Source organism: Pleurodeles waltl, chromosome 4_1, assembly GCF_031143425.1.
Source record: "Pleurodeles waltl isolate 20211129_DDA chromosome 4_1, aPleWal1.hap1.20221129, whole genome shotgun sequence".
Classification (NCBI taxonomy): Eukaryota; Metazoa; Chordata; class Amphibia; order Caudata; family Salamandridae; genus Pleurodeles; species Pleurodeles waltl.
This window is the reverse complement of record NC_090442.1, coordinates 641,788,799-641,808,735: the sequence shown is the minus strand read 5'-3', so window position 1 is coordinate 641,808,735 and position 19,937 is coordinate 641,788,799. Positions and strand designations below refer to the sequence as shown.

The 19,937-nt window shown below is 48.8% G+C and overlaps 1 protein-coding gene across 2 annotated transcripts in view; it reads left to right on the top strand.

The window, feature by feature from the left end:
- Window positions 1-19,937, top strand: part of SCAF11 (SR-related CTD associated factor 11) — an 828,633-nt gene that overhangs the window by 76,742 nt on the left and 731,954 nt on the right. For both annotated transcript variants that reach the window (XM_069229083.1, XM_069229082.1), the window contains exon 4: window positions 12,516-12,584. In XM_069229083.1, coding sequence (XP_069085184.1) covers window positions 12,516-12,584 — 69 coding nt within the window. The remainder of the gene's footprint in view (window positions 1-12,515; window positions 12,585-19,937) is intronic.

Here is a 19,937-nt window from a genome sequence, read left to right as displayed (position 1 = left end):
CGCTGCTGAGGGTGTACTTTCTGTGTGGACTTGTTCCCCCCCCCCCCCCCCCCCCCCCCCCAGTGCCCTACGAAACCCCCCTGGTCTGCCCTCCGAAGACGCGGGTACTTACCTGCTGGCAGACTGGAACCGGGGCACCCCCTTCTCCATTGAAGCCTATGTGTTTTGGGCACCACTTTGAACTCTGCACCTGACTGGCCCTGAGCTGCTGGTGTGGTAACTTTGGGGTTGCTCTGAACCCCCAACGGTGGGCTACCTTGGACCCCAATTTGAACCCCATAGGTGGTTTACTTACCTGCAAGAACTAACATTAACTTACCTCCCCAGGAACTGTGAAAATTGCACTGTCCACTTCTAAAATAGCTATATGTGTTTTATGTAAAAAGTATATATGCTATTGTGATTATTCAAAGTTCCTAAAGTACTTACCTGCAATACCTTTCAAATGAGATATTACATGTAGAATTTGAACCTGTGGTTCTTAAAATACACTAAGAAAAGATATATTTTTCTATACAAAAACCTATTGGCCTGGAATTGTCTCTGAGTGTGTGTTCCTCATTTATTGCCTGTGTGTATGTACAACAAATGCTTAACACTACTCCTTGGATAAGCCTACTGCTCGACCACACTACCACAAAATAGAGCATTAGTATTATCTCTTTTTGCCACTATCTTACCTCTAAGGGGAACCATTGGACTCTGTGCATACTATTCCTTACTTTGAAATAGTGCATACAGAGCCAACTTCCTACAGCAGCAGCATGGGATATCTGGAAAATCCTTCAAAGTAGTAGGAGCAAATCTGGGTTCCTCTAAGTAACCGCCAGAGTGCATGGAATCTTACAACCAATCCTGGCAACAGTATTGGGGTATGATTCCGACAAGTTTGATACCAAACACGCCCAAATTAGCAAAATAGCATATACAGTTTTCACACAAATGACATATAGCTATTTTAAAACTAGACAGTGCAATTTTCAACAGTTCCTAGGGGGAGTAAGAGTTTGTTAGTTTTTGCAGGTAAGTAAACCACCTACGGGGTTCAAGTTTGGGTCCAAGGTAGCCCACCGTTGGGGGTTCAGAGCAACCCCAAAGTAACCACACCAGCAGCAAAGGGCCGGTCAGGTGCAGAGGTCAAAGTGGTGCCCAAAACGCATAGGCTTCAATGGAGAAGGGGGTGCCCCAGTTCCAGTCTGACAGCAGGTAAGTACCCGTGTCTTCGGAGGGCAGACCAGGGGGGTTTTGTAGGGCACCGGGGGGGGACACAAGTCCACACAGAAAGTACACCCTCAGCAGCGCGGGGGCGGCCGGGTGCAGTGTGCAAACATGCGTCTGGTTTCCAATAGGTTTCAATGGGAGACCAAGGGGTCTCTTCAGCGATGCAGGCAAGGGGGGGGGGGGGGGCTCCTCGGGGTAGCCACCACCTCTGGGCAAGGGAGAGGGCCTCCTGGGGGTCACTCCTGCACTCGAGTTCGGATCCTTCAGGTCCTGGGGGCTGCGGGTGCAGAGTCTTACCAGGCGTCGGGATCTGAGGAGCAGGCAGTCGCAGTCAGGGGGAGCCTCGGGATTCCCTCTGCAGGCGTCGCTGTGCGGGTTCAGGGGGGGCAGCTCTGGCTACTCACGGTCTCTGTCGCCAGGGAGTCCTCCCTGAAGTGATTGATCTCCACAAGTTTAGCCGGGGGCATCGGGTGCAGAGTGTCAAGTCTCACGCTTCCGGCGGGAAACGCAAGTTATTTTAAAGTTGCTCCTTTGTTACAAAGTTGCAGTCTTGGGTGAACAGAGCCGCTGTCCTCTGGAGTTCTTGGTCCTTCTAGATGCAGGGCAGTCCTCTGGGGATTCAGAGGTCGCTGGTCCCTGGGGAAAGAATCGCTGAAGCAGTGTCTTTAGAAGTGGGGAGACCGGCCGGTAGAGCTGGGGCCAAAGCAGTTGTTGTCTCTGTCTTCTTTGCAGGGTTTTTCAGCTTAACAGTCCTCTTCTTCTTAGGTTGCAGGAATCTAGTTTCCTAGGTTCTGGGGAGCCCCTAAATACTGAATTTAGGTTTGTGTTTAGGTCTGGGGGTTAGTAGCCAATGGCTACTAGCCCTGAGGGGGCTACTCCCTCTTTGTGCCTCCTCCCTTAGGGGAGGAGGGCACATCCCTAATCCTATTGGGGGAATCATCCATCTGCAAGATGGAGGATTTCTAAAAGTCAGAGTTACCTCAGCTCAGGACACCTTAGGGGCTGTCCTGACTGGCCAGTGACTCCTCCTTGTTTTTCTCATTATCTCTCCTGGACTTGCAGCCAAAAGTGGGGGCTGTGTCCAGGGGGCGGGCATCTCCACTAGCTGGAGTGCCCTGGGGCATTGTAACACGAAGCCTGAGCCTTTGAGGCTCACTGCTAGGTGTTACAGTTCCTGCAGGGGGGAGGTGTGAAGCATCTCCACCCAGAGCAGGCTTTTGTTTCTGTCCCCAGAGAGCACAAAGGCCCTCACCACATAGGGGTCAGAAACTCGTCTCAGCAGCAGGCTGGCACAGACCAGTCAGTCCTGCACTGAACAATTGGGTAAAATACAGGGGGCATCTCTAAGATGCTCTCTGTGTGCATTTTTTAACAAATCTAACACTGGCATCAGTGTGGGTTTATTATTCTGAGAAGTTTGATACCAAACTTCCCAGTATTCAGTGTAGCCATTATGGACCTGTGGAGTTCGTTTTTGACAGACTCCCAGACCATATACTCTTATGGCTACCCTGCACTTACAATGTCTAAGGTTTTGCTTAGACACTGTAGGGGCACAGTGCTCATGCACCTATGCCCTCACCTGTGGTATAGTGCACCCTGCCTTAGGGCTGTAAGGCCTGCTAGAGGGGTGACTTACCTATGCAACAGGCAGTGTGAGGTTGGCATGGCACCCTGAGGGGAGTGCCATGTCGACTTAGTCATTTTCTCCCCACCAGCATACACAAGCTGGCAAGCAGTGTGTCTTTGCTGAGTGAGGGGTCCCTAGGGTGGCATAAGACATGATGCAGCCCTTAGAGACCTTCCCTGGCATCAGGGCCCTTGGTACCAGGGGTACCAGTTACAAGGGACTTACCTGGGTGCCAGGATTGTGCCAATTGTGGAGACTATTGTACATTTTAGGTGAAAGGACACTGGTGCTGGGGCCTGGTTAGCAGGGTCCCAGCACACTTCTCAGTCAAGTCGGCATCAGTATCAGGCAAAAAGTGGGGGGTAACTGCAACAGGAAGCCATTTCTTTACAGCTGCCATCCTACATACAACTTTCTGCCCTCGCGCAGGAAGGCAGCACAAGGGATTTCCTTTGTGAGAGGGAAGCAACACCCTCTCCCTTTGAAAATAGGTGTTAAATGGCTTGGGAGGGGTAGCTTCCCCAAGCCACTGGTAGGCTTTGAAGGGCACATTAGGTTCCCTCCTTGCATAAACTGGTTTGCACCAGTCCACGGACCCCCGCTCTCTGCACTGGTTTGCACCAGTCCAGGGACCCCCTCTCTGCTGTGGCGCGAAACTGGACATTGGAAACGGGAGTAACAACTCCCCTGTCCATCACCACCCTAGGGGTGGTGCCCGGAGCTCCTCCAAGTGGCCACTTGATTATGCCATCTTGAATCCAACATGGGCAGAGGCCTCTGGGAGCATCCGAGTGGCCAGGACAGGCAGGTGACATCACAGCTCCTTCCTGATAGATGCTCACCCTGCTAGATGACCAATCCCCCATTCCTGGGCTATTTAGGGTCTCCCTCTTGGGTGGATCCTTAGATTCGACATGCAAGAATCCAGCAGGATTCCTCTGCATAGTTTACTTCACCTTCTAGCCACCGGAACTGCAACTGGACGGCCCAGGAACCTACAAACTGAATCCACAGTGACGACTCTGCTTGCAACATTGATTCCACTGCTCCTTCCAGCAACTGCAACATTGATTCCACGGCTGTGCATCCTCTGAGGACGACACGTTTTCAGTCTGCACGAGAAGCACAAAGGACTCCCCCTTGGAGTGAGGAGTCACTCCACTGCAACGTCTACCGGCTGCGTGGATCTCCTCTGACCCAGAGCTGCGTGGATCCTGCATCACGGTGGTGGTATGGAGTAGTTACCTTGGTCCTCTCTGCCAGCTGTTCAACTTTGGAGATGGTAAGTCCTTGCCTCGCCCTGCAGGACAGTACTGTAGGAAGCTGGCATGGCTTATAGTGTGTACCTGATGGTACTTACACCTTGTGCCAGGTCCAGTTATCCCTTATTAGTATTGTTCTAGCAGCTTAGGCTGATAGAGGTAGCTACAGCAGAGCAGCTTAGGCTGAACTAGGAGACATGCAAAGCTCCTACTATACCACTTATATCATATAGGTACAATATCGTAAGAAAGACAATACTCAGTTACTACAAATAAAGGTACTTTATTTTAGTGACAATGTGCCAAACATATCTTAGAGGATATACTCCTTTAGGAGGTAAGTAAATTACATAAAATACACACAAACCAAAATCTGGTAAGTTAAACAGTCAGAAACTAGTGCAAACACTGTAGGATGCAATATGCCTAGGGGCAACACAAACCATATACTAAAAGTGGAATGCGAACCACGAATGGACCCCTAGGCTAGTGCAGTGTTTAGAAGGGTCGCTGGGAGTATAACAAAACACTAAGGGTGTCCAAGATACCCACCCAAAGACCCTGGAAAGTAGGAGTAAAATACTACTATTTCCCCTGAAACACACTAAACTCGTGATAGAGGATTTTGCAAAGACTACAACAGACTGCAAACCACTGAAGACTGATTCCTGGACCTGCAATGGAAGGGGACCAAGTCCAAGAGTCGTGAAACTGTCTAAGGGGGCAGGAGCCCACAATACCCCAGATGAAGGTGCAAAATGGCTGCATCCGGATGGACAAAGCTGAGGATTCTGCAACAACAAAGGGTGCTAGGAACTTCTCCTTCGTGCAGAAGATGTCCCACGGAGTGCTGGAGGATGCAGAGTTGTTAGTTTGGCGAAAGGCCGTAAACAAGCCTTGCTAGCTGCAAGAGTCGCGGTTGAAGAAAAAGGGTGCCGCCCGGGCCCAGAAAGGACCAGGATGTCACCACTTGGGAGAGGAGACAGAGGGGCCCCCAGCAACGTAGAGAGCCCACGCACAAGAAAGTAGCACCCGCAGAAGTACTTGAACACAGTAATCATCTTAACATTGCAAAAGAGTGACCCACGAAGCCGGAGATCAACTCAGGGAGCTGAGCATTGCAGGGCAGAGTGCTGGGGACCTGGACTTGGCTGTGCACAAAGGATTCCTTGGAAATGTGCACAGAAGCCCTAGTAGCTGCAGTTCACGCGGTGCACAGGATTTCTGTCTGGAGAGGGGAGGCAAGGACTTAACTCCTCCAAATTAGGACAGTTGGACCACTGGACAATCTGGGTCACTTGAGTCCACCACCTGTGTTCCAGGGTCCACGCTCGTCCGATGAGAGGGGTCCCAGAGTACTGTTGACGCTGAAGTTTGGTGCCTGCTGGAGCAGGGGGAAGATTCCGTCAACCCACGGGAGATTTATTCGTGGCTTCCAGTGCAGGATGAAGGCAGGCAGCCCCCAAAGCATGCATCACCAGGAAACAGTTGAGATAGCTGGCAGGATTAGGCGCTACAATGTCGCTGGTAGTCTTCTTGCTACTTTGTTGTGGTTTTGCAGGCGTCCTGGAGGAGTCAGCTGTCAATCCTTGGCAGAAGTCGAAGAGAGGTGCAGAGGAACTCTGGTGAATTCTTGCAAGTCGTTATCTGAGGGAAAGCCGACTGGAGAGACCCTAAATAGTCCTCTGAGGAGGATTGGCCACCTAGTCAGGTAAGCACCTATCAGGAGGGGTCTCTGACGCTGGCACTGGCCACTCAGAGGCCTCCAGAGTGCCCTCACACCTCTGGATTCAAGATGGCAGGGATCTGGGACACACTGGAGGAGCTCTGGGCAGCACCCCTGGGGTGGTGATGGACAGGGGAGTGGTCACTCCCCTATCCTTTGTCCAGTTTTGCTCTAGAGCAGGGACTGGGGGTTCCTAAACTGGTGTAGGTTGGCTTATGCAACGAGGGCACCATCTGTTCCCTTTAAAGCATTTCCAGGCTACCCCTCCTCAGCCTTTAACACCTATTTCCCAAGAGAGAGGGTGTAACACCCTCTCAGAGGAAATCCTTTGTTCTGCCTTCCTGGGACTGGGCTGCCCACACCCCAGGCGGGCAGAACCCTGTCTGTGGGGTGGCAGCAGCGGTAGCTGAAGAGAAAACCCCAGAGAGCTGGTTTGGCAGTACCCGTGGTCCATAGTGGTGCTCCGGGGATGCATGGGATTGGCACCCCATTGCATTTGGGGGGGGCAATGCCATGATCTTAGACATGTTACATGGCCATATTTGGAGTTACATTGTGAAGCTACATATAGGTATTGACCTATATGTAGTGCATGTGTGTAAGGGTGTCAACGCACTCACAAAGTCCTGGTAAATTGCCCTGAACAATGTGGGGGCACCTTGGCTAGTGCCAGGGTTCCCTCACACTTAGTAACTTTGCACCTCACCTTCACTAAGTGAGGGTTAGACATATAGGTGACTTATAAGTTACTTAAGTGCAGTGTAAAATGGCTGTGAAATAACGTGGACGTTACTTCACTCAGGCTGCAGTGGCAGTCCTGTGTAATAATTGTCTGAGCTCCCTATGGGTGGCAAAAGAATTGCTGCAGCCCATATGGATCTCCTGGAACCCCAATACCCTGGGTACCTAGGTACCATATACTAGGGAATTATAACGGTGTTTCAGTGTGCCAATTAGAATTGGTAAAAATGGTCACTAGCCTATTGTGACAATTTTAAAGCCAGAGAGAGCATAAGCACTGAGGTTCTGATTAGCAGAGCCTCAGTGACACAGTTAGTCACTACACAGGTACACACATTCAGGCCACAAACTGAGCACTGGGGTCCTGGCTAGCAGGATCCCAATGAGACAGGCAAAAACAAACTTACATACATGTAAAAATGGGGGTAACATGCCAGGCAAGATGGTACTTTCCTACAAGTACCCCCGTGCACTTCTTCTCCTGCAGCTACCTAGGCTTGTTGGCAACTCCTCCAAGGGATCTTTAGGCTCCATGTAGCACCAGCCCCCAGCACTCCCACCAATGCAGAGACTCCTGCGTGCTTCTACAGCGACTCCTTTCTAGGTGTGCTGCGTGGGCCTCACTGAGACTCCTGTGCTTGTTGCCTGTGGGGGCTACCTCCTCTTCCTGTTCCTCTCCTCACTGCTGAGGGTCACCTGGGACTCCCTTTCATGGGTTGAATCCTCCTAGACCTTGCCGTTCCCCGGCAGCTCCTCATTTCTTCTACAGCATTTGCCTTTGCTAAGGCTTGTTGTGGTTTTTCCACACAACTGACCAACTGCTATCCTTCCGGCATGGGACGTCGACTGCCTCACTTCAGGAACTCTTCAGCTGCGCCAGTGCTGCATTGCTGACTGTTTGTTCACCGTCGACCTGGTCTTGCATCCACAGATGGTGGGTAATGGCTCCTGCCACAACTGAACACTCCAACGTGAACTGGACTTGGTCTCCTTCTTTTACAGGTCTTCCTTTACCGGGATCCACCTTTTGGTTTCTTACAGTCTTGTCTGGTTCTTGCAAAATCCTCTTTTGAAGTCCTTTTGGTGGGTTTGGGGATAACCAGGTATTTATCTCTTTTCTCCTGCTCGCTGGGAGGCACTCTGGTACTTACCTTTTAGGATTCCTAGTTCCTCCAGCTCCCCTCTACTGATTCCACTTCCTCGGGTGGAAGCCTGACTTTTGCATTCCACTTTGTTAGTTTATGGTTTGGTCTCCCCCAGTTCTTTCAGTGTTTACTATTGTTTTCACTGTTTTCCATTGTCCTTTATGCTAATCACGGACTCCTAATGTGTATATAATAATGTTTCCTTTCCTCCAGTTGGGGTATTGCCTATACAGTATTTTGGTATTTTTGTTACCATTATAAAGTACCTTTATTTTTATAACACTGTGGTTCTTCCATGTGTGCAAGTGCTGTTTGACTGCAGTGGTATTGCACGAGCTTTGCATGTCTCCTAGATAAGCCTTGGCTGCTCATCCACAGCTACCTCTAGAGAGCCTGGCTTCCTAGACACTGACTACACCCAACTAATAGGGGATACCTGGACCTGGTACAAGGTGATATCACCACAGGTGCTCACCACACACACACCCCAAGCTAGCGTCCTACAATGTGCAAAATGTTTCATTTCAGTTTCTGAAAGACCATAAGCTGGAGTAACAATGTTGCAGTGAGAGTCTTCCCAACTGGAAAACGTTCTTGTTTCAGTTCCAAAAGCAGATCAGTAGTGGTCCCGGAGCCCAGGAGCAGAAAATGTCTTGCAGAGTTCGTTGTAGAGTCTTGCTCAACGAATCTGAGGACCCACCCTCTGGGGAGCCCTTAAGTAACCCTAAAAGGGGGTTGGTCTCTCTGTCATGCCTCACCTATCAGAAAGGGTCAGGGACGTCCTCTTCCTGGCCTGACCAGTCATGCTCCCAAGGCCTTCTACCTACCTTGTTTTCTCGATGGCAGAATCAACTGGCCACCTGGCAGTGCTCTGCGCACTTCCCTAGGAGAGTAGCTTGACGGGGGTATTCACTCCCCTGTCCTTTGTGTGCTTTCGCACCAGAGCGGCAAACTGAGGGTTCCTGGACTGGTGCAAACCGATTTATGCATGCAGGGCACCAAATGTGCCCTCCAAAGCAGTCTGGTGGCTCTGGGAGGCCACCCCACCCCAGCCCAGAGACGCCTAGTTCTAAAGGAGAGGAGGTCACACCTCCCTGCTACAGGAAACCTTTTCTTTTGCCTTCTGCTGCTTGAGTTAGGCTCAGCAGCAGGAGGGGAAAACGTGTCTGGGGTCTGCAGCAGTGTGGGCTGGCAGGCAGACCCTGCAAAGCTGTACAGGCAGGACTGGGGTATCCTCTAAGGAACCCCAAGAGTACATGGTATCACGCAACTAGCACTGGAATCTATGTAGTTGCATGATTGCAACATGTTTGATGCCAAACATGCCTAGGTTCGGAGAAGACATTATGTAATTGGACCACTCGCGTTGACCAGTGTCCACTTCATACCTAAAGATGGCTTCCCCGCACTTACAAAGCCCAGGAATTGGAGTCTGGTGCTTGTAGGGGTACCTCTGCTCGTGCAGGGTTACCCTCACACTTATGAACGTGCATCCTGCCCTTGGGCTGAAGGGCCTACCAGAGGAGTGACTTGGTGTTCAAGTGCAGGGCCCGAGATATAAGGCAAGCCATATATCTTAAGTAATAGGTGCATGCACCAATTCACACATGCTGCAGATGGAGGCCTGCTGACTCAGTTTGCATGGGCTCCCCTGGATGGCATAATACATGTTCAGCCCATGGGTGACCCTGGGTGTATCAATGCCCTGGGTACCCTAGTACCAAATAATATGGACTTACATGGGTGCACCAGTATGCCAGTCGTGGGGTGCAAATGTTTACCAGCAGGAGAGAGCACAGATACTGGTCCTGATTAGTAGGATCCAAGTGTACTACAGTCCAAACACACTGACAACAGGAAAAAAAGTGGGGGTAACCATGCTAGAAAGATGCTACTTTAGTACAATGCGAACATATGAAGGTGACCTAGAATTCCAAGTATTTATTTAACCCCATGCCATTACTCTGGTAGAGTCCCTGACACAGCACAAGCCACTTAATTTGCATACCTCTGTGTGGGAGTTACTTTCAACATTAGCACGTTTTTAAACTATCCTTGTGATCCAATATATGAGAAAAAGGAAGCAGAACTTCTGTGACTCTTTCATTAGAATATGTTAAATTGAAACATGTCTAATATAAGAGTTTCATGCTAGGGCTGGCCTTTAGCACTTCATTTGATTTTGGTCACAAAGAGTTAATTGAAATTGCTGTTTAAGATTGGTGTAGTTCACTATCTGGTTGGTGTAGTTCCCTATGAATATTTAGGTTGAACGGGCAAGCACTTTGACCTGTTGTAAGTATTGTGGGCTTTTCATCACTCCTGTGTCATGCCCACCACTTTCACTCGTTCGTAGGCTAGGCTTGCCTTTCAAAAATCACTTGATTTCATTTGTAAATGCTTTATGTTCGTCTCCTTGAGGCTGTTTTTGTCAAGCCTTGCAGACTGCCCCTGTTACATGGATTATTGCACGATTGCTGATATACTTCAACGTGGGCATACTATTTCTTTTGTTGCTCCCCTTCATGCTGCATGGCAGCCATGGCGCTCATAGCTCTAACAGACACAGCAGTGTGAACTTGATCAGTGGGATTGGAGCACTGGTCATATTGTTCACAGTTACCTAATCAGAGTAATGTCTTGTGGCTCTCCCCTTAAAACACTTACATTTGGTGAATGCTTTATGTAAAACAGAAATCCTCAAAGCGAAAGCGGCTCTCCCGGCACAGAGGAAGAGCTGATACTACAATATTTACTGCACTCAGGAAAACTCGACCCATAATGCGCTGCAGGTGCATTACTTTTACAAAACATTTTTGCTAATAACAGCCTGTGGTGGTTCTAAGACAATGGGACCACCACCAAAAAGTTCATAACAGCATGATCTTTCTGTCTACTTCATCCTTTTGGTTCCCACACTAGGTTAGTGGGGACCCCAAAATAATAACCCCTCCCACCATTGTGTCTGTTTAAGCTTTCTCATGGCTGAAACATTTGTTTTAGAGCTTGGAGTAGCTTGTGTTTTCAAGTCCTAGTTTGTAATGTCATTATTATAGGCCTGCTATCCATGAATATATGTAATGCACCATGCCCTCTAGGGACTAAATACATGGTTACACTGCATTATTTATCGCAGTTTGCTTTTTTTGTGGTCATGCCCTCTAGGGGTTAACTTCTCACAAATGCTTTTTTCATTGTGGTGTCCTCTAGGGGCTATTCTATGCATTAGTCATATCAACATATTACAATATTTGTGGCACTGAAACCTATCCCAAAATGCTTTGCAGGGCATTACTTTTACAAAACAGTTTTGCTCATAACTTAGCCTGTGGTGGTCCTGGGACAATGGGACCACCTTCAAAACATTGACCAACATGTGCTCTTTCTGTCTACATCTCCTTGTACCCACACTATGTTAGTGGGGACTCCAAAATAATAACCCCTGCCACCATTCATTATCTTTTTAAGGTTGCTTATGGCTGGAACTTATGTTTTACAGCTGGGAGAAGTTATGTTTAATGGACCTTGTTTGTAATATCATTACAATAGTCCTGCTAGCCTTGAAAATGCTTAATGCACTATGTCTTCTAGTGACTAGATATATGGTTACATTGCATTACTTTCTCCCATTATTTTGTAATGTTTTATCTCCCTAAGGGCTCACTGTATGGTTGCATGACCAAGTGTCTTCCAAATGCTACGTTTATTGTGGTGTTCTCTAGGGGCTGTTCTGAGCATTGCAGTCAACATACTATAATATTTGCAGCACAAAAACTCGTCCCATATTGCTTTGCAGAACATTAATTTTACAAAACGTTTTTGCTCATAACTGAGCCCATGGTGGTCCTACAACAATGGGACCACCTTCAAAATGCTCTTTCTTTCTACATCATCTCTGGGTCCCCACACTAGGTTAATCGGAACCCTAAAATAACCCCTTCCACTATTCAGTGTCTTTTATGCTTCCTCATGGCTAAAATATTTGTTTTACAGCTGGGACAAGTTTTTTGTTTTAAAGGCCTTGTTTGTATCATCATTACAGTAGGCATGCTAGCCTTAAAGCACTCCAGGAGCTATCTATATGGCAACACTGCATTAATTTCTCTTGTGTTTTTTTTCCATGAGGTTATCCCCTCTAGGGGATCTAAATTTGATTACATGACTGTTTCTTACAAATTATATTTTTGTTATGGTACCCTCTAGGGGGTGGTTTGAGCAATGCAGTCCAATGTCAAAGGTTTACTTCGATAAAAGGTTTATATGAATATTGTATATGTCTTAATAATCTCTCCTTATTACAGTTATGACCATAATGCATGCCATCTTAACATCTGTATTACACTATGGCTGTTTGAACAATCTTGATATGTTTGGATGACCTGTTGTTTATTTCTCCTTTGTTTGCCTTGTGTTTTTTTTTTTTGGGGAGATTTGTTAGCCAGCCAGCAACTCTGATGGTGGGGTGGTGAAAGTGGTATTCTGTTGGAATTATTATGCCAGAGTTAAATTAGGCAACATTTTCATTTTTTGCTGCTGCAGATAGAGGAACAAGGTAAATTGAAGCACTTTAGTTATATGCAGGGCTGTTGGAATTATATGGGAGAAAAAGACTAAATTATGAGGCAGGGTTGACCAGTTTGTGACAGGAAAAGTCCATTTATTAATTTACAATGCCAGTACCTCTAACTCAAGCAAATACGAGACCTATTGCATTGCAAGTGCTTGTTAAATTTTGAGTTAAAATTAATAACAATGCAAGAGTACAACTTGTTGTTCTTGTCTTTTTTCAGATCGTCCCATTTTGTCCTATTGACCGCAAACCTTTCCAAGCAGTGTACAGGTTTGAAGACCATGTGAAGGTTTGTTCCAGGCATTTCATTATGTTTGTTCTATGTAGAACATATTTGCAGTGCTAATTAAACGTTTCTTGTCTTTATTTGATAAAAGAAGATTATGTACTTGAACTTTACCAACGGTTTCAGTATTTACTTTTTTTCCAGACAAAATATAGCATTGTATTTTTTGACAGTGAAACAAAGTGACCCAGTAACACGTTATTTCGAGCTAGTGTACTAATAAATGCAGATTCCTATGTGTATTTCTCCATTGCAGACCTGTTCTAAAGACACCTGTAGGAAACTGGCCTGGTGTGTGGTGAGCATCTATGGTGTTATCAACTTATACCAGGTCCAGATATCCCCTATTAGTGAGGTGTAGTCAGTGTCTTGGAAGCCAGACTGTCTAGCGGTAGCTGTGGATAAGCAGCCAAAACTTATCTAGGAGACAGGCAAAGCTTATGCAACACCACTGTAGTCACACAGTACTTAAACCCAGGAAAGAACCACACAGTGTTAAGAAAATAAAGGTACTTTATTATGGTACCACAAGTACCCAAATACCATATAGGCAATACCCCAACTGGAGGTAAGTAAACACACTATGTACATTAGCAGTCAGGAATTTGCATAAAATGCAATAGAAAACAGTGAAAGCAATAGTAAGTACTGAAGGCTCTGGGGGTGGGGGACCAAACCATTTACTAAGAAAGTGGAATGCAAAAGTCTGGCCCCCACCAAGGAAGTGGAGTCGGTAGAGGGAATCTGGAGGAACTAGGAACCCTAAAAGGTAAGTACCAAAGTGCCCCCCAGTGACCAGGAGGAGAGAGATAAGTACCTGGTGCTCCCCAACCCCACCAAAAGGACTTCAGAAAAGGATAATACAAGACTGCCAGAAACCAAAGGTGGATCCTGGAAGAGGAAGACCTAGAAAGGAAGGGGACCATGTCCAGTTCACGTTGAAGTGTCCAGTGGTGACAGGAGCCACTACCCACCAGTCTGTGAATTCAGGACCAGGTCAACAGTGGACGAAGACAGTCAGCAGTGCAGCACTGGAGCAGCTGAAGAGTTCCTGAAGTGATGCAGTCTACATCCCACTTCGGAAGAAGGATTGCAGTCGATTAGTTGTGTAAAAAAAAAAAAAAACACCAACAAGCCCTGGCAAATACAGTGGAAGAAGAAATGTGAAGCTGCCGGGGACCACCCAGGTCCAGGAGGACTCAACCCACGGAGGGGAGTCCCGGCTGACCCTCAGCAGTGAGGAGAGTCACAGGACGAGGAGGTAGCCCCCACAGGCAGCAAGCACAGGAGTTGGGGTGAGGCCCACGCAGCACACCTGGGAAGGAGCCCCACGTCGCAGGAGCAGCATGCAGAGGGCTGTGCTTCGCAGAGGGCTGGGGCTACATGGAACCTAGAGGGTTTACAGCCTCCCAAGTTGGACAGCTGGTAGAGAGGACCGAGGGGAATCACTCCAAACCACCACCTGTGATGCAGGATCCACGCAGCTCTGGAGAGGAGATCAATGCAGCTGGTTGTTGCAGTTCGTGCCTGGGGTTGTCAGTTTCTGGAAGGTCCAGTTGCAGTTCCAGTGGCCAGAAGGTGAAGTAAACATTGCAGAGGAAATCTGCACGTCAAATCTGAGGACCCACCCAAGAGGGAGACCCTAAATAGCCCAGAAAGGGGGATTGGCCACCTAGCAGGGTGACCACATATCAGGAGGGGGCTGTGATGTCCCCTGCCTGTCCTGACCTCTCAGATGCACCCGGAGGGCTCTGCCCATCTTGGATTCAAGATGGCAGAATCAAGTGGCCACCTGGAGGAGCTCTGAGCACCACCATGGTGTGGTGTTGGACAGGAGAGTGGTTACTCCCCTTTCCATTGTCCAGTTTCACGCCAAAGCAGTAACCGGGGGTCTCTGGGCTGGTGCAAAACAGTTTATGCAACAAGGGAACCAAATGTGCCCTTCAAACCATACCAGTGGCTTGGGTGGCTACCCCTCCCAAGCCATGTAACACCTAATTCCAAAGGAAGAGGGTGTTGCCTTCCTCTACCAAAGGAAATCCTTTTTTCTGCCTTCCTGGGCTTAAGCTGGCCTGGCAGCAGGATGGCAGAGACCTGTCTGTAGGATGGCAGCAGCACAGCTTTGTGGGAAAACCCTACAAACTGATAGGAGCAAAGCTGGGGGTCCTCGAAGGAGCCCCCATAGAGTGTGGAATCATACAATCAATACTGGCAACTGTATTGAGGTATGATTCGGACATGTTTGATACCAAACATGCCCAGGTTCGAAATTACCATTATGTAGCTGGACACGGGTATTGACCTGTGTCCAGTACACAGGTAAATTGGCTTCTCCGCACTTACGAAGTCCAGTGTAATGAAACTGGAGTTCGTACAGACACCTCTGCTCATGCAGTGGTGCCCTCACACACAGGTACCTGCGCCCTGCCCTCGGGGGTAGGAGGGCCTTCCATAGGGGTGGCTTACAGTGACCTGCACCTTTTCTTGCAGGCTGCAATAGCCGGCATGCAGACACATTTTACATGGGCTCCCATGGGTGGCAAAATGCATGCTGCAGTCCATGGGGGAACCCCTGGTGCCCCAAAGCCCTGGGTACCATATACTAGGGACTTATATGGGGGCACCTGTATGCCTAATGTGGGAGGGAGGGGGTTGTGAAGTGTAGGAAGGTAGCCTCTTTCTAGCTTTGTTACCCCCACTTTTGCCCTGTTTGTGAGAATATATCAGGGTGTTTTTACTGTATCACTGGGATGCTGCTAGCCAGGACCCCAGTGCTCATACGTTTGTGGCCTATATGTGTTCCCTGTGTGGTGCCTAACTGAATCACCGAGTGTAGGAAGTTGGCTCTGTATGTGCTATTTCAAAGTAAGGAATAGCATGCACAGAGTCCAAGGGTTCCCCTTAGAGGTAAAATAGTGGTAAAAATAGATAATACTAATGCTCTATTTTGTGGTAGTGTGGTCGAGCAGTAGGCTTATCCAAGGAGTAGTGTTAAGCATTTGTTGTACATACACATAGACAATAAATGAGGTACACACACTCAGAGACAAATCCAGCCAATAGGTTTTGTTATAGAAAAATATATTTTCTTAGTTTATTTTAAGAACCACAGGTTCAAATTCTACATGTAATATCTCATTCGAAAGGTATTGCAGGTAAGTACTTCAGGAACTTTAAAGCATAAAAATTGCATGTATACTTTACAAGTTATTGACAAATAGCTGTTTTAAAAGTGGACACAGTGCAATTTTCACAGTTCCTGGGGGAGGTAAGTTTTGGTTAGTTTTACCAGGTAAGTAAGACACTTACAGGGTTCAGTTCTTGGTCCAAGGTAGCCCACCGTTGGGGGTTCAGAGCAACCCCAAAGTCACCACACCAGCAGCTCAGGGCCGGTCAGGTGCAGAGTTCAAAGTGGTGCCCAAAACACATAGGCTAGAATGGAGAGAAGGGGGTGCCCCGGTTCCGGTCTGCTTGCAGGTAAGTACCCGTGTCTTCGGAGGGCAGACCAGAGGGGTTTTGTAGGGCACCGGGGGGGACACAAGCCCACACAGAAATTTCACCCTCAGCAGCGCGGGGGCGGCCGGGTGCAGTGTAGAAACAAGCGTCGGGTTCGCAATGTTAGTCTATGAGAGATCTCGGGATCTCTTCAGCGCTGCAGGCAGTCAAGGGGGGGGTTCCTCGGGGAAACCTCCACTTGGGCAAGGGAGAGGGACTCCTGGGGGTCACTTCTCCAGTGAAAGTCCGGTCCTTCAGGTCCTGGGGGCTGCGGGTGCAGGGTCTCTCCCAGGCGTCGGGACTTAGGATTCAAAGAGTCGCGGTCAGGGGAAGCCTCGGGATTCCCTCTGCAGGCGGCGCTGTGGGGACTCAGGGGGGACAGGTTTTGGTACTCACAGTATCAGAGTAGTCCTGGGGTCCCTCCTGAGGTGTTGGATCTCCACCAGCCGAGTCGGGGTCGCCGGGTGCAGTGTTGCAAGTCTCACGCTTCTTGCGGGGAGCTTGCAGGGTTCTTTCAAGGCTGCTGGAAACAAAGTTGCAGCCTTTCTTGGAGCAGGTCCGCTGTCCTCGGGAGTTTCTTGTCTTTTCGAAGCAGGGGCAGTCCTCAGAGGATGTCGAGGTCGCTGGTCCCTTTGGAAGGCGTCGCTGGAGCAGGATCTTTGGAAGGCAGGAGACAGGCCGGTGAGTTTCTGGAGCCAAGGCAGTTGTCGTCTTCTGGTCTTCCTCTGCAGGGGTTTTCAGCTAGGCAGTCCTTCTTCTTGTAGTTGCAGGAATCTAATTTTCTAGGGTTCAGGGTAGCCCTTAAATACTAAATTTAAGGGCGTGTTTAGGTCTGGGGGGTTAGTAGCCAATGGCTACTAGCCCTGAGGGTGGGTACACCCTCTTTGTGCCTCCTCCCAAGGGGAGGGGGTCACAATCCTAACCCTATTGGGGGAATCCTCCATCTGCAAGATGGAGGATTTCTAAAAGTTAGAGTCACTTCAGCTCAGGACACCTTAGGGGCTGTCCTGACTGGCCAGTGACTCCTCCTTGTTTTTCTCATTATATTCTCCGGCCTTGCCGCCAAAAGTGGGGCCTGGCCGGAGGGGGCGGGCAACTCCACTAGCTGGAGTGTCCTGCTGGGTTGGCACAAAGGAGGTGAGCCTTTGAGGCTCACCGCCAGGTGTGACAATTCCTGCCTGGGGGAGGTGTTAGCATCTCCACCCAGTGCAGGCTTTGTTACTGGCCTCAGAGTGACAAAGGCACTCTCCCCATGGGGCCAGCAACATGTCTCGGTTTGTGGCAGGCTGCTAAAACTAGTCAGCCTACACAGATAGTCGGTTAAGTTTCAGGGGGCACCTCTAAGGTGCCCTCTGGGGTGTATTTTACAATAAAATGTACACTGGCATCAGTGTGCATTTATTGTGCTGAGAAGTTTGATACCAAACTTCCCAGTTTTCAGTGTAGCCATTATGGTGCTGTGGAGTTCGTGTTTGACAAACTCCCAGACCATATACTCTTATGGCTACCCTGCACTTACAATGTCTAAGGTTTTGTTTAGACACTGTAGGGGTACCATGCTCATGCACTGGTACCCTCACCTATGGAATAGTGCACCCTGCCTTAGGGCTGTAAGGCCTGCTAGAGGGGTGTCTTACCTATACCGCATAGGCAGTGAGAGGCTGGCATGGCACCCTGAGGGGAGTGCCATGTCGACTTACTCGTTTTGTCCTCACTAGCACACACAAGCTGGCAAGCAGGGTGTCTGTGCTGAGTGAGAGGTCTCCAGGGTGGCATAAGACATGCTGCAGCCCTTAGAGACCTTCCTTGGCATCAGGGCCCTTGGTACTAGAAGTACCAGTTACAAGGGACTTATCTGGATGCCAGGGTCTGCCAATTGTGGATACAAAAGTACAGGTTAGGGAAAGAACACTGGTGCTGGGGCCTGGTTAGCAGGCCTCAGCACACTTTCAATTGTAAACATAGCATCAGCAAAGGCAAAAAGTCAGGGGGCAACCATGCCAAGGAGGCATTTCCTTACACAACCCCCCCCCCCCAAACGAAAGAGGATGAGACTAACCTTTCCCAAGAGAGTCTTCATTTTCTAAGTGGAAGAACCTGGAAAGGCCATCTGCATTGGCATGGGCAGTCCCAGGTCTGTGTTCCACTATAAAGTCCATTCCCTGTAGGGAGATGGACCACCTCAACAGTTTAGGATTTTCACCTTTCATTTGCATCAGCCATTTGAGAGGTCTGTGGTCAGTTTGAACTAGGAAGTGAGTCCCAAAGAGGTATGGTCTCAGCTTCTTCAGGGACCAAACCACAGCAAAGGCCTCCCTCTCAATGGCACTCCAACGCTGCTCCCTGGGGAGTAACCTCCTGCTAATGAAAGCAACAGGCTGGTCAAGGCCATCATCATTTGTTTGGGACAAAACTGCCCCTATCCCATGTTCAGAGGCATCAGTCTGCACAATGAACTGCTTAGAATAATCTGGAGCTTTTAGAACTGGTGCTGAGCACATTGCTTGTTTCAGGGTGTCAAAGGCCTGTTGGCATTCCACAGTCCAGTTCACTTTCTTGGGCATTTTCTTGGAGGTGAGTTCAGTGAGGGCTGTCACAATGGACCCATATCCCTTCACAAACCTCCTGTAATACCCAGTCAAGCCAAGGAATGCCCTGACTTGAGTCTGGGTTTTTGGAGCTACCCAGTCCAGAATAGTCTGGATCTTGGGTTGGAGTGGCTGAACTTGGCCTCCACCTACAAGGTGTCCCAAGTAAACCACAGTTCCCTGCCCTATCTGGCATTTGGATGCCTTGATAGAGAGGCCTGCAGATTGCAGAGCCTTCAAAACCTTCTTCAGGTGGACCAGGTGATCCTGCCAGGTGGAGCTAAAGACCGCAATATCATCAAGATAAGCTGTGCTAAAGGACTCCAAGCCAGCAAGGACTTGATTCACCAACCTTTGGAAGGTGGCAGGGGCATTCTTTAAACCAAAGGGCATAACAGTAAACTGATAATGCCCATCAGGTGTGGAGAATGCTGTTTTCTCTTTTCCCCCAGGTGCCATTTTTATTTGCCAGTACCCTGCTGTCAAGTCAAAGGTACTTAAGAATTTGGCAGCACCTAATTTGTCTATGAGCTCATCAGCTCTTGGAATTGGATGAGCATCTGTCTTGGTGACAGAATTGAGCCCTCTGTAGTCCACACAAAACCTCATCTCTTTCTTTCCATCTTTGGTGTGAGGTTTGGGGACTAAGACCACTGGGCTAGCCCAGGGGCTGTCAGAGCGCTCAATTACTCCCAATTCCAGCATCTTGTGGACTTCTACCTTGATGCTTTCTTTAACATGGTCAGATTGTCTAAAGATTTTGTTCTTGACAGGCATGCTGTCTCCTGTGTCCACATCATGGGTACACAGGTGTGTCTGACCAGGGGTTAAGGAGAAGAGTTCAGGAAACTGTTGTAGGACTCTCCTACAATCAGCTTGCTGTTGGCCAGAGAGGGTGTCTGAGTAGATCACTCCATCTACTGTGCCATCTTTTGGGTCTGATGACAGAAGATCAGGGAGAGGTTCACTCTCTGCCTCCTGATCCTCATCTGTTACCATCAACAGATTGACATCAGCCCGGTCATGGAAGAGCTTAAGGCGGTTCACATGGATCACCCTCTTGGGGCTCCTGCTTGTGCCCAGGTCCACCAGGTAAGTGACCTGACTCTTCCTTTCTAGTACTGGGTAAGGGCCACTCCATTTGTCCTGGAGTGCCCTGGGAGCCACAGGCTCCAGAACCCAGACTTTCTGCCCTGGTTGGAACTCAACCAGTGCAGCCTTTTGGTCATACCAAAACTTCTGGAGCTGTTGGCTGGCCTCAAGGTTTTTGGTT